The following is a 13,319-nucleotide window of genomic DNA, read 5'->3' as shown; positions in this document are numbered from 1 at the left end:
CCATCTGGCTTTCCTCCGTCATGGGTCACTAAGTACATCGCTCGCGGACACCCTTACAGCCCGCGATCGCGAGTCACTTTCACGGCCGCGCGGCCAATGCTTGTTTTTTAATGTAAATTAACGCTTACATGCCACATTTGAGCACCGCGCTTAAAGCAGTCAAGAGCAGGAGTCCACGAAACCAGGGGTGTCCAACCTAGGCCCAGGTTAGCTGGTTCGACAGCAGAATTTTCAACTGCCTTTTTAATGTATATTTATTTTTAATTCCTCTTAAATTTATTTGATTTAAATTACATTTTGTTATGCTTCTGAATATGTGACATGCATGGAAGGCCTCCTGGGCATATGTTGCACACCCCTGCTTTACGTGCGGACAATTGCATTCCAAACTTCACAAGGAAACCTAAGCATGGATGATGGCGGTCGCATGACGACTCGTTGGCAGAAGTAGGTCAGAGTATTAAGTGGAGAATGCTACAGCAACGCCGCCATTATGTGACCCTTTACACCGCATTAGGACACTTTTATTATCGAACTTCAGACCTCATAAAATACCAATTTGCCACTTTGCTGTACACTGAAAAACGTTTGAGCTTCTCTGCAGACGTCCTGTCCCCCACAAATATATAGCTTGTGTACATGTTGTGTGGCTTTCGGCATCCCTGCAACCCCCGCTGGGGGTAGAAAGCGCCTTGCTATTCATTTTCAGTTCTGCCCATTACGCTGCAGTGTGTTTTTAGTTACTCGCATCAGACTTTCGGCTATTGTATCTACTGCGTGCCTTGAACCGAGTGATTCATGCTCCGAAATCATAGGCCTCGCAGTGCAAATTAAAGGTTATTAATGTGGCGCGCTGAGCTTCTGGCAACACTCGAGTGGCCCCGCTGCTGCTTCTGCGCACTCACGCGCCCGCTCACTCACCTTCCGCGGTGGCGGCGCTGGCGCAGGACAGCAGGGGTCACTTCAGATTCCCTGAATTGATTAGCAACTTTTATAATTGGGGAAATAAGGCATAGTACAAGCTGTGTAATTTCACTTGCAGCCTCATCGGCACTTTCTGAAAGTGGTACCATACATAACTGCAAGGCGCTCCTTTCCATTTCATTAGCTGGCGTATAACAATAAGACTAACGCCCTTATGAAGCTTTTGTGTTGTCCATGGGTCACACAAGTCGATCTAAGAATAGCAAACGCGTTTGTAAACATTTCAAGGCCATTCAGGCCGGATTTGCACTGCTTTGTAAAGAAATGTAGCACAAGGAAGCTGTTCAAATAATCGAAAGTGCTTAGAACACGGTCCCCGCCTTCCAGTAATGACCCAGTAGGGGTCCCACAGATTCCAATAATTATTCGGTGAAGGTCCATGGCTTCCAGAAATAATTATGGAGGGGGCCACAGAAGTAAAAAGGTTAAGAACCGCTGCTTTAACCCATTGAGCTACATTACAAGATGTTCTGGAACATGTGCTGACCTGACCAGTGAATAATCGTCTATTTGGATATCACAGTTTTGGAGCATACAACGTTATTGCAACAATACAGCCAATAGATCCTGTTATAGCTACAAACCGCGCCAAAAACAAGATTTTATTGGACCTGGGTAACAAAGGTTATGCTGGGCCCATATCTTTTTTTCTGGTAGCAAGAGCACCCTTTTCAGAATACAAGCATTGGCATAGCCAATAGGTCTCGCCTTTGGGACCTTATAAGTGTTTAGTCATGCAACAGTTGATGTTGTTGCACCAAGGATATTGTGCTGCATAACTAAATACTTATAAGGTCCCAAAAGCGAGACCTATTGGCTATGCCAATGCTTGTTATACCTAGGTGTTCACTACCGCACTGTGCACTTTACCAAATTAGGTTCCCAAGGGAGTTCAGTGCTGCTTGTTGTATAGATTGATTGTGTTGCACTGTTTTTAACTTTGTGCTTTCTGTTTTATCCAGACAGCTGTTTTGATATTGTGATGGATTTAAATAACTTGGCACAATAAAGTTTACCTATCTATCCATCCATCTGTCTGTCTGTATGATGCTAGCTAGTTTTTATTCAGGGGATCAGAGAATATACATCTCCTGCCTTTGCTGTCCCGGGAAGGAGTAGATCATGGAAACTAGAGCACTTTCATTGACACAGGAACAAATACTATACTACAGATCTGATACTTCAAGAGCAGATATTAATGGGATACATTTTTACTTGAAGAGAAAAAACAAATGCAATCATGCTTTTCTTAACCATGCAGATATGATATACATCAGTCTTTTAGTTTCCTCATAAAGTAGTGAATGACATGGAACTGCTACTGTGGTGATCTATGATGAATTGGCAGTAGCTCCTTTTTACGCTCCTAGAGCCTTATCATGGGCGGTTAAAAGATATCTGAGATACACGATCCATTCGAATTTGAAGTTGAACCGAGACGCGTGTTGAGGATATTACTGTGAATACTGTGAGCAATTATGCTTTTTCGGAAATTGTTCTTTAGTATTCACTCCTTGTGGGTTGTTTGGAATCTTATTGGAGATATTCAGTGACAGGTATCTTTTTCTACTGATGTCAACAACACTTTTTGGCCCTGAAGAAGTGTTGTGGCGAAACACGTGCTGCCTGTTTGCAGATGAACAATTGAGGCCCTTGGCAACATTTGTGGACATTTCAACTGTGTTTTTGGATATCGGAAAGACTCTACTGTGGCTAAGTTGCACAATAGAGGCTTGATGCAATCCTTATATCTGTGACTCTTATTGCACAATAATGTTGTGGATTAGGTCATGAATTTAAGTATTGGAAAGAATGTAATGTATAATAAAATCAGTATGTTATATACCTACTTTTCTATTTGTTATTAGTCAACGCCACTCCCAATTCAAGTACCTTTGTGGCAAGTATTAGAATCATGAGATAGGATATTATTTTCTTCATAGAGAACATTACCAATGTGTTACATCGAAAAGCAGACTGTCCCAAGCACCAGTCTGTTATTATAGGAGTATTTAATGAGAAGGGCCGGCCTTTTACTTCCAGTGCAGGAGATAAAATAAACAAAATCATTCTTAAACATATGTTAGTGCAGACGCTGTACAGTCCGGACTCTCTTTAACTTCCACAAGAGTCTACAATGCCAGCATTTTACTGAAACAGGAGCTAGCTGTCCTTCGCCAACATCATCAGCTGCCGTGAGGACATTGAACAGTCAGTGTATGACTCACAAATGGGAGACAGTAGGAGGGAGCATGAGATGCAGTTCTACAACATCATTAGTGTAGGGTTCCCGCTGTGGCCCAGCACGATCTGCACCAGTGACACGCCAGGCAGAAGCCTCAGAACTATGCTAACAGCAACAGAAAGACGGGGACGCCAAGAGGCCCAAGCTGTGCCCAAAGAAACATGAAAGAGTGCCCGGTGCTTGTGCAACCACCTCTGCATTTGAAAAGTGCAAACATTGGACTTGCCTGCCTGGACAAGAAGATGCTGGTTTGACGAGATCAAAAACAGGGGTTTAGGTGTGAACAGCCTTTCTTACTGAGTCGTGGTAGCCGTGGAAGCAGTTTAGTAATGAGACCATCCCAACTCTGCAGAGTAAACACAGCCCTCAGACCCCCATCCCCTTCACTTCTCGTGATGCTTCGGAATACAGGATGCTTCGTTTACTCTTATTGTCCGTATGCTTCGCTGAGGGTGTCTAGATGCCCTGCCTCACACCCCTGTTCCCTAACCGATTTCTACATTTCGTTGTCACGCTTACCTCTCAAACAACCCATGACACGCTCTCTTACCAAACCCGAAGCCTCTGAATTACGGTAAAATCCGAGATTTAAGAGGGCGATCCCATTAAAGTAAATGAAGGATGAACCGATTTCTGAGTGATGCAAGTTAGCAAAGAGATTGACCTTACTGTAAGCGCGATGATCTTTTTACAGTTAACATCCTCGAAAAGAGGGTGACAGACACTCACCAAACGAGGAGGAGTTGACGAGTATCATTTGCTCTTTCTACATCCATGACCACAACATCCATCGATAGCTGGCAAGCCCCTCCCAGCAATACCCTCTTCACATTCGCTGCACAGCGTGGCGGCGACAAGTTCCTCCCTGTCACCCTCCAAGGGTAGCCTCCCTCTTCTCACTCCTCCATGGGATGGCATACGTCACGACTCGCCATCCCTCGCACCTCACGACAGGATGCCCACTTCCCCTCACCCCTCTATGGGTGGTGAAACGTTTCTCTCACCCTTCCCTTCACCCTTCGGAAGATGCTCACTCCCTCCGACCCATATGCCACTCGATAGTGTGCCCTCCCCGCATACCTTGAAGACATCCCCGTAGGTGCCGCTTCCCACCCTCTGGATGAGCTCGTAGTCCCGCAGCGGGTCCTGCAGGGACACATCCCGCAGCTGCAGCAAGGGGGGCCCCGGAGGGCCACTCATGGCCCGAAAGCCGCTGGTTCCGTTTCCTCTGGGCCGCTGTCACAGAGCAGCAGGGAGAACAACACAGGGAGGGCGGGGGAGCAGAGATCCGGGAGGCGGGAACCACGAGGCCTGGCCCCCGGGGCCGAGCTTCGGCCCACAGTACAGCCCCAGAACGCCCACTGTGCCGCCCTGCTCGGTCTCAGACGCTAAGCCGGCCCCCGGCTTCGTACACCCGCCCAGGCCCGGTACAGTGCACTACCCCTGGCAACGGCAGGTTGAGACAGGATCTCCAGGCTGTCGCAGAGTGAACTGCTATTAGATCGCTTGAGTACTCGTCTGTCAGTCATTGACATAGCCACCATATATTTTGACTTTTGTATAGCAAACATTTTATATCGAGCTTCTGAAATGCAGGCAGCAGCGCTCGTCTCACCCACTGATGGCATCAGCATTAAAAGTGCACCCCACACAAATTAAATAGCCCCCCCCCCCCCCTCCAACTGCAATACTGAGATTTATGTAGCAGAGGAAGCTCTCTTCGGATAAATGCAGTACTGCATAGTAGCGGCGGTACTACCTTGCCCATAAATGCTGTTCTACTGCAGAGACAGAAGCAGAGCAATCTTATCATGAAACGGGGAACAGCTGGCAACACCTGGTAGGTGCAGTACACAATTCCTACACATACGGAGGCAGTAACTGAGATCAGCTGTAAAAGTTCCCCTCACATACGGGACCGCATGGGTACAAGACTAGCACCCCACTCCCCTATTACTGTATGACAACCTACATGAATGCGTAAATACCCAACGCCCAAACAAAGCAGCATCCTTGGAAATGAACAGGTGCATTACACACAGGAACAAGCATTGACATAGCCAATAGGTCTCGCCTTTGGGACCTTAGAAGTGTTTCGTTCTCCAGCACAATATCCTTGGTGCAACAACATCAAGTGTTGCACGGCTAAACACTTATAAGGTCCCAAAGACGAGACCTATTGGTTATGCCAATGCTTGTATTCTGAAAAAGGTGCTCTTGCTACCAGAAAAAAAGACATGGGCCCAGCATAACATTTGTTACCCAGGTCCAATAAAATCTTGTTTTTGGCCCAGTTTGTAGCTATAACAGGATCTATTGGCTGTATTGTTGCAATAACGTTGTAATGCTCCAAAACTGTGATATCCAAATAGACTATTATACCTATGCCAATGCTTGTTATATTAATCTATAGTGTAAATGATGATGGAGGTTTTCAGAACTTCAGCTCTGACTGAACACTAACCTTCATTGACATATATCTGATCTCGTCACACTGTATCCGAGTTGCAAAGCTATAATCACATCCAGTAAAGACTTGGATGCTGGACCTGACTACCCAAGAATCAAAGGTTTTGAGTAAAGCAAGAATACTCAAACCCTGGGACAACAGTAGCCACCTGTGTACTGCCCAGAGATCAGTGAGAGAGCCAGAGTCACGCAACATTAGAGTTCAGAGAATGCTGTCCATACTGGAGATATAACTCTCACAAGGATTACGATTGCGCACTCAGCTACAGAAGGAATCTATCTGCATGTGGATTCTTCAGATCCTCATATAAAGACTTTTCGGTCCCTAAGATAGTCAAGAGGTAAAATCCAGCCAAGGATTTGACTGTTGTGGGACTTTTTCCTGGCATGAGTTGCCACACCAACCAAGCCCCTAATAAACTTTTGGACCATTGGGGTGTTTTCCAATCAAAGATGGCAGCTAACTAAAGAGTATCCAACATAATCCTGGGGCATATTGTATGTAAAACTCCCCACAACAGACCAGGAGGTGTGGTGATAGCCACAGCTAACCAGAAATTTCCAAGTCTGGGTGCAACATCTAGCCCAAACACCAGAAACCAGCAGAGGCCCACGTAGGGAAGCGAGCGGGCCCCGGAGTGACGAGCGGGCAAGGTGGGAGAGACAAGCACCAGCCGCATTAGTGAAAACACACCAGCCAGGGAAAGCGGCGAGCGACATCTGGGGCCCGAAACGCAGTAAAAAGCCAAGTGGGGTGCAGAAATGAACTAGCGGGGGTGGCAGAAGAGGCCTACTGAGAGAAGCGAGCAGACCCCAGAACAACGTGCAGCCGAGTTGAGAGAGGCTAGTGGGTGGTCATGCTCGTGCAGACATACTAGCCTAGGAAAGTGGTGAGTGACCCAGGGGCCCGAGCTGGAGTAAACGACCGGCCGGTGTGCAGAAGCAAACTAGTGTGGGAGGTGGCTGAAGAGACCCAAGGCTAACCGGAGGGATCGCGAGGCCCGCTCCGCCATACTGCGGGTACAGAACATACGGCAATGCCGCGCAGCCCTCTAGGGCCCGGTACGAAGGTGGGAAACACAGTAGCCGCTGCAGTAAAGTTAAGTCCTGCATCACCCCACACATAATATACCCAGGGGGCTCGGAGGGGCACATGATAGGGTATAAAGAACACGGGCACGCCTGTAGTTCAAACAATTGCAAATAACAGTGGATTTGCCCCATCAGCGCTGGAGAGCGAAGGGAGGGTAATGAGCATCGGAACAGTGCGTAGGCAGGATCAGGAAGCCCGGGAGTGGTGCGAACAATTGCAAGTAACAGTGGATTTGCCCCATCAGCCCCGTAGAGCGAAGGGAGGGTAATGAGCATTGGAACAGCGCGCAGGCAGGATTGGGAAGCCCGGGAGTTGTGCATGCACGCGCAGTATTCACTTTTCAAGCACTGCACTTGTGCTTGTGGCACGCTGCTGCTCGCTCCCGCAAGGTGGATGCTGCCACAAGCACGAGTGCAGTGCTTGAAAAGTGAACACCAACGGCTAAAGGCCCTCCTAGGGCAGCGCATGCGCGCTGCCTAGGCGAGACCTAAAAAAGGGGTATCCAATGCTGCTTTGTAAATCAACATCAGCCCTTGCAAAAATGCTCAAATCTGCGGCACACTGCAGGATGCCATGATCAGAACAGGGCCCGAGGGGATTGTTGGGTCATGGGAGCCCGTCCTGTTATAGTAGTTCTCTAGCCTGCAGCCCACTCGTAAAAGGTCTTATGTGGCACAGTGGACAGTCCGGGCTCTGAATGCAGCCCGTAATTAGAAACCACACAAGAGACCATAATAGTAGGACCCAGATAGATAGGCTACACACCTGCCTAAAAGAGATGGCAAAGTGGCTTATTATTTCGCAACTCAATAGCAACATGTCGTTCATTGGTTTAATCGAGGGAGACAATTGGGAAAAGTCCCTACTGGCAGAGACATACGGAGATAAATTGGGGGCGCTCCTGCTGCGAGGCAACAGAGTGCCTGGGACTCTGCCACATATGATCCAACTATTCTGCACACTTTGGGAGAGAGCAGTTCGTGAAATGATCCCCAGGGCGCCCTATGTGCCAGAGCTGGAGGTCTGGATGAGCCGACCCTTTGCGCAGATAGCTCAGACTATGGTCATACACTGGTGGGGTGACAGGGGTGTGCTACACTGAATGATCCATATCCAGGCGCTCTATTTATTACAATGCAGGACGCCTTCGAGATGTTTGGCCTGGAGCGGGACCAGTTCCTTCTGTACTCAAAATAGCCTCTAAGGCCAGAGAAATATCGCCTACATTCCCTGAGGCCCCTGCACCCATGCAAACACTGGTCGTGTTGTTGTCCATGGTGGGAGTACCGGGACTTATCACACACTTATACCAGGCCCTGCGGACCGAAAGGCCAATGCCTCCCTTGAAGAATGAGGAAACTTGGCAACAGGTTATCGAGGGCCCTATTACAGCCAGGGAGTGGGCTAGGGTGTACGGGGTGTGTGTGAGGTGTCAGTTAATACGTGATTTAAGCTAATTCAATTTCATATTGCTTACCTCTTCCTCAAACAGTTGTACACTATCTATCCCTCTAGAGACCAGGGGTGCATGCACTCTAGAAGCGCACCAGTGTACTTTCTCCATTTGGTGTGGAGTTGCCCTCAAGTTGCACACTATTGAGAGGAGGTGTTGGAACAATTCCATTGGGCCATGGGCTGGGGGATCTCTTTCGGGATAAACCAACACCTCTTGGGCCTGATACCTAAAAGGAAAAATAGGAAACCCAGCAGGAAATTTGTACTGCTTGAACTAACCTTGGCTAAGTGGAGCATAGCCATTAGATGATTGAACCCAAGGCCTCTCCCCCACCCCCCATTGGTGGACTGACAGAGGGACATGATTGAATGGGCAGGGGCGTAAGAGATCACCACCCATGCACAGGACCGAGACCATCCTCCTTGCCGCCACAGATGACATCGCACCTTTCTCAACCGAGGTGAACCTGCAGCCCTCATCTCCTTGGACCTCTCAGCTGCCTTCGACACCGTCTCTCACACACCCTATGCGCAAGACTCCACGAAGCCGGCATCCGTGACAATGCCCTGGAATGGATCCGCTCCTTCCTCACCGGCAAAACACAGAGTCAGACTACCACCGTTCCTCTCTGAACCCACAGAGGTCAGCTGCTGTGTGCCTCAGGGCTCCTCCCTGAGCCCCACTCTCGTCAACATCCACATGGCCTGCTCGCAGACATCGTCAGGAACCACAGACTCAACATAGTCTCCTACGCCGACGACACCCAGCGGATTCTCTCCCTCACCAACGAACCCACAGTCGCCAAGATCAATTTCCATGACGGATGAAGGCTGTCGCCACCTGGATGAAGAACAGCTGCCTCAAGCTCAACTCAAAGAAGACCAAAGCACTTGTCATGGGCTCCACCTCCTCCACCTGGGATGACACCTGCTAGCTCGCACCACTTGGAAACACCCCCACACCGACATACCATGCACAAAACCTAGGCATCATTCTGGACTACACGCTCACCATGAACTGCCATATCAATGCCCTCTCATCATCCTGCTTTCACACGCTACGCCTGCTCAGAAAGATGTTCAACTGGATCATCAGAAAGAGGGTCACCCACACACTCAACAACAGCAGAATCGACACCGGCAACACACTCTACGCTGGCATCACCCAGAAACTGCTTAAGAAACTGCAGAACATTCAGAACACCTCTGCCAGACTCATACTCAACATCTCCTGCCGCAGCCACATCACCAGTCGCCTGAGAGACCTCCACAGGCTCCCAGTCAACTAAAGAATCACCTTCAACCTCCTCACGCATGCCTACAAAGCTCTACACGACGCAGGACCTGCATAACTTAACCACCGCCTCGCATTTCACACACCCACCAGAGACCGCCACCCCGCCTAACTGGCCCTGGCTACCATCCCACGAATCCGGAAAACCACGGCCGGAGAAAGATCCTTCTCCAGCCTCGCAGCAAAGACCTGGCACACCCTGCCTCTCCACCTTAGCCAATCACAGTCCCTGCCTCAATTCAGGAAGGACCTTAAAACCTGGCTCTTCGACTGAACCGCAGCACCTCTGGAGGACCAGCTATTTCCCATTGATTGATTGATTAAGAGATACTTATGAGAAGAGTGAGGCGCGATGAGAAACTAGCCGATGACCGTCTCATGTGGGAGTTATGATTCATGATCTGACTGAGCCTCGTGCCAACGCCTCCCTGGCTGGAGTGGATGCTGGAGACGGGTGTTGAAGGTGTGGGGGGTTGTATCCTAAATGTACACATCCAGGTTGATGAATTGGAAGGGGGGCAGGGAAGAGGACAATGGGACTGTGATGTCCAAGACGACTAAGGAAAGGTGCAGCAGTACTCTATATCAACAACATGAGTCTTCCTGACTGCCATTCTGAGTAACTGATGGAGCACTGAGGGTAGGAAAGATCATTTGTTCACTTTATGTAATCTTAATTCAGTTTGATGAAAATGTGATGTATATTGTATCCTACTGAGACAGGAGTCCTGATCTAGTTCACAGTGGTGTTATTTCTATTGTGGGGTATATACCCAATGGACTACAACCTGATTTGTATTAATATCTGTGCTTTGAATAGAATTGTAGATTTAAAAAATGCTGATAAAAAGATATTTCAAAAACATCTTATCGTCCACCCAATGGTCTTTCATGTGATCGATGTAAAAGCTTAAAGTTCCTTTTGGGGTCCAACTGATGGAGGGTCTCCTGCTCTTTGAGGGGCAATACAGGGCAAGGAACTTTGGGAGAGTGATGGGCTGCCCAACATAAGGCGTCAAAACTTTTAGCAAAAAGGCCACTCTTGTCCTAAAAACCACTTTGCATGGAGAAAAAAAGAGGGTGTAGGGCAGCTGCACTAAAAGAGCCTGGAGCTCACTGACATGACACACTGAAGTGATCACAATGAGGAAAATGGAGCCCCTGGTGATGGGCAGGTTGTCTGCTTGATCCCTGTCTCCAGTTACTAAAGTACTGGAGTGACTGCTGCAGTGGTGGCAGGATCTCATGGTGTCTATACACCAGCACTCTGGAGAAGCCTCGAAAAGGTAGGGCTGCTGAGGAAGCTGTCAGGTAGGGGTTGAAAGATCAAAAAAAAAAAACCTCTGTGGCTTTACTATCTTTAAAGCCTTTGAGGACAGAATCAGGCTTTTTGTCAAAGCGGCGGGACCCATCAAAGGGCATATCAATTAAAGACGTATACACATCCCCAGAAAGTCAGTGAATCACATCCCTGTGTGGCAGTGGAACACCACACTAGTGTCCACCAGACACCCCAGTCAGTCAGTAGTATCCAGGCCATCCCTAATGACATTTAGCTGTATCTTGGACATCTTGAATGTGTTCAGCCAAATAGGGCTGAAACTCCTCCAGGATTGCATGCAAGATCTCACTGGCCATGTCGCAAACATCGTGTGTATAAGTGCATACCTCACTGACTGACCTCCAAGCCAATCTGGCAGAACTGAACATCCGCTTCCCAAACACTTCAATGCTTTTCAACTCCCAGTCTGGAGCGGTCATGGGGAAAATCATTAGGGCTGACTTTGCTGGTGGAAACTTAGACCACCAAACTCTCAGGAGTCGGGGGCTGCCCAACAAAGTCTGGGTCACCCAGCACCACTCTGTGTGATGCCTGGTCACCTTCCTGGTCACCTGTGGATAAGAGGGAGGTTTGATCCAAGTACTCATAAGGGTGTCAGTCAGGGCTTCATCAAATTGAATCAGGGGCTCAGATGAGACTGGCCAAGGAAGCAAAGCCTCAGTGAGGACATTTGTCTAGACTGAAGACAGCTGCACATTTAGTCATTATGGCAAATGATGAACTGTACTCTGTTGGGGGCCCTAAGGGCGAAACTAACCCTGTGTCAGGGGAGGTATCCAGCCCACTATCCTCTTACAAGTCCATGCAGATATTCTCTTCATAGTATGGGGTAAATCATCCCCATCGTCATTATCAGATTGATAAGAATACAAGCCAAAAAGGTGGTGAAGCCACTGATGAAGGCCCTGTGGAAGAGAAAGTGTTTTGCCTGTATCAGAGCGTTTGTGAACAGAGGCCACTGGAGTAGAGTCAAGGTGCAACCTCGGTCGTGGTCGAAGCAGATTCAGCTTGAGGTCAGTCGCCGGAGTCAGCAGAGGCTTGACCTCTTGTGCCAGCCATGTCGGTATCAGTGTTAGTTGATGAGAATCCAGCACAGATCTTAGCACCAGAATGGAAGCCGCCACCGTAATTGATGCAGAATGTAAGGTGGGTTCGTCAAGTGAAGATGATAGATCTGCTGGTGGTACCCTTACTGGAAGCCCATGTGCATACTTGGAGCCTGAAGGTGCGCCGGATAGAGCTGGAAGAGTGCCAAAAATATACAGCATGGCCTCTTTAAAGGCCTTACCCTGCTACAGCATCACCAATGGCACTGGAAATTCGGGGCACAACTAGACGATTTCTCCATTAATGATCACGCTATAGCATTTTTCTTTCTAGTGGGGGTTAATTCAGCTTGCAGTTAACTGCCACCTGAGCATGAAAGTAATCTTTTTAAACTGAAAACAATAGAAGTAATACCAAGGACACAGATAATGAAGATGGGGAGAGTAAAGAATCCCTATATAAGGAATGGTGGCAAAAAAAGCCTTTTTTTGCGGTGAAAGGGAAATTACTATCCTTCAAAGGAAAAATGAAGATTATACTAAGAATAAGGCATAGAACTGTAAGATGAGCTGTGGGATTAAAGATAGAGGGTGGGTGGGGAAAGAGATGGCTGCACTGAGGAGTGGACTCATCCTTCTTAGCTTTAGCATGAGATCTGTCATTGAGGGCTTGGACGCCAGCTTGAAAAGCACACTGGGAATTGTGGATATGGTATGGTGGAGGGGAAGTGACATTACCCAGATGTTAGTATGGTAACAGAAGCGAGGCGCTCCAACTCACCCAAATATGAACATGAAGAGGTCTCCCTCAAGTAGAGGAAACAACGATTACACCACTTGAAGATGCATTTAAGTGGGACACGACTTCACTCTATGCTGGCAGTACTCTGGGGCTGGGAGAAGGGAAAGGTAGGAATTACTTGAACCTGCTCCCACTTACTTCCAGCTGTGAAATAGAGCTGTGGCGCAGATGTGTCTGGATATCCTGTTTAAAGCCAAACCTGTTACAGAGGAAGGGAGAGTTTGCGCAGGTTGATGGTGGAGGGGGAAAGAGTTCAGGGGATGGAGAAGCAGTTTTGGTGGTCTGGATCCCTCAAGTTTCCTGATTCCTGTGGGATTAGCCTAGTTGTATCACTATGTTCTCCAAGGATCAGTGAGGGAAAGAAAGGCTATTTTTTTGCCTTTAAGGTTGCAGGATGTGACAACGTTGATGGGAACGCAAACGTGACTGCCTCTGTTTAATGAGCATCTGTTTATTTTACACATTTTTAAATTATTTGATGTTATTTCAAGTCCCGCCTTGTTGGTTGGCTGGGGACAGATGTGAAGTAGGCCTCTTGCAAAAGCAGGCATGGCTCTAGGCAACAGACTCAAAAGAATGTAAAACATGA

General features: G+C 48.1%; 1 protein-coding gene across 3 annotated transcripts in view; it reads right to left on the bottom strand.

Moving 5' to 3' along the window:
- Positions 1-4,541, bottom strand: part of MAP4K2 (mitogen-activated protein kinase kinase kinase kinase 2) — a 299,578-nt gene extending 295,037 nt beyond the window's left edge. For 2 of the 3 annotated variants that reach the window (XM_085625928.1, XM_085625929.1), the window contains exon 1: positions 4,310-4,541. In XM_085625928.1, coding sequence (XP_085482054.1) covers positions 4,310-4,429 — 120 coding nt within the window. In that variant the 5' untranslated portion in view covers positions 4,430-4,541. Of the gene's footprint in view, positions 1-3,958; positions 4,011-4,309 lie in introns of those variants that run through there. The other variant, XM_085625930.1, reaches the window with a different exon arrangement.
- Positions 4,542-13,319: the final 8,778 nt, after the last annotated feature.

This window comes from Triturus cristatus, chromosome 9, assembly GCF_964204655.1.
Source record: "Triturus cristatus chromosome 9, aTriCri1.1, whole genome shotgun sequence".
Taxonomy (NCBI): Eukaryota; Metazoa; Chordata; class Amphibia; order Caudata; family Salamandridae; genus Triturus; species Triturus cristatus.
Note: the sequence above shows the minus strand (reverse complement) of the source record. Positions and strands in the feature narration are given on the sequence as shown.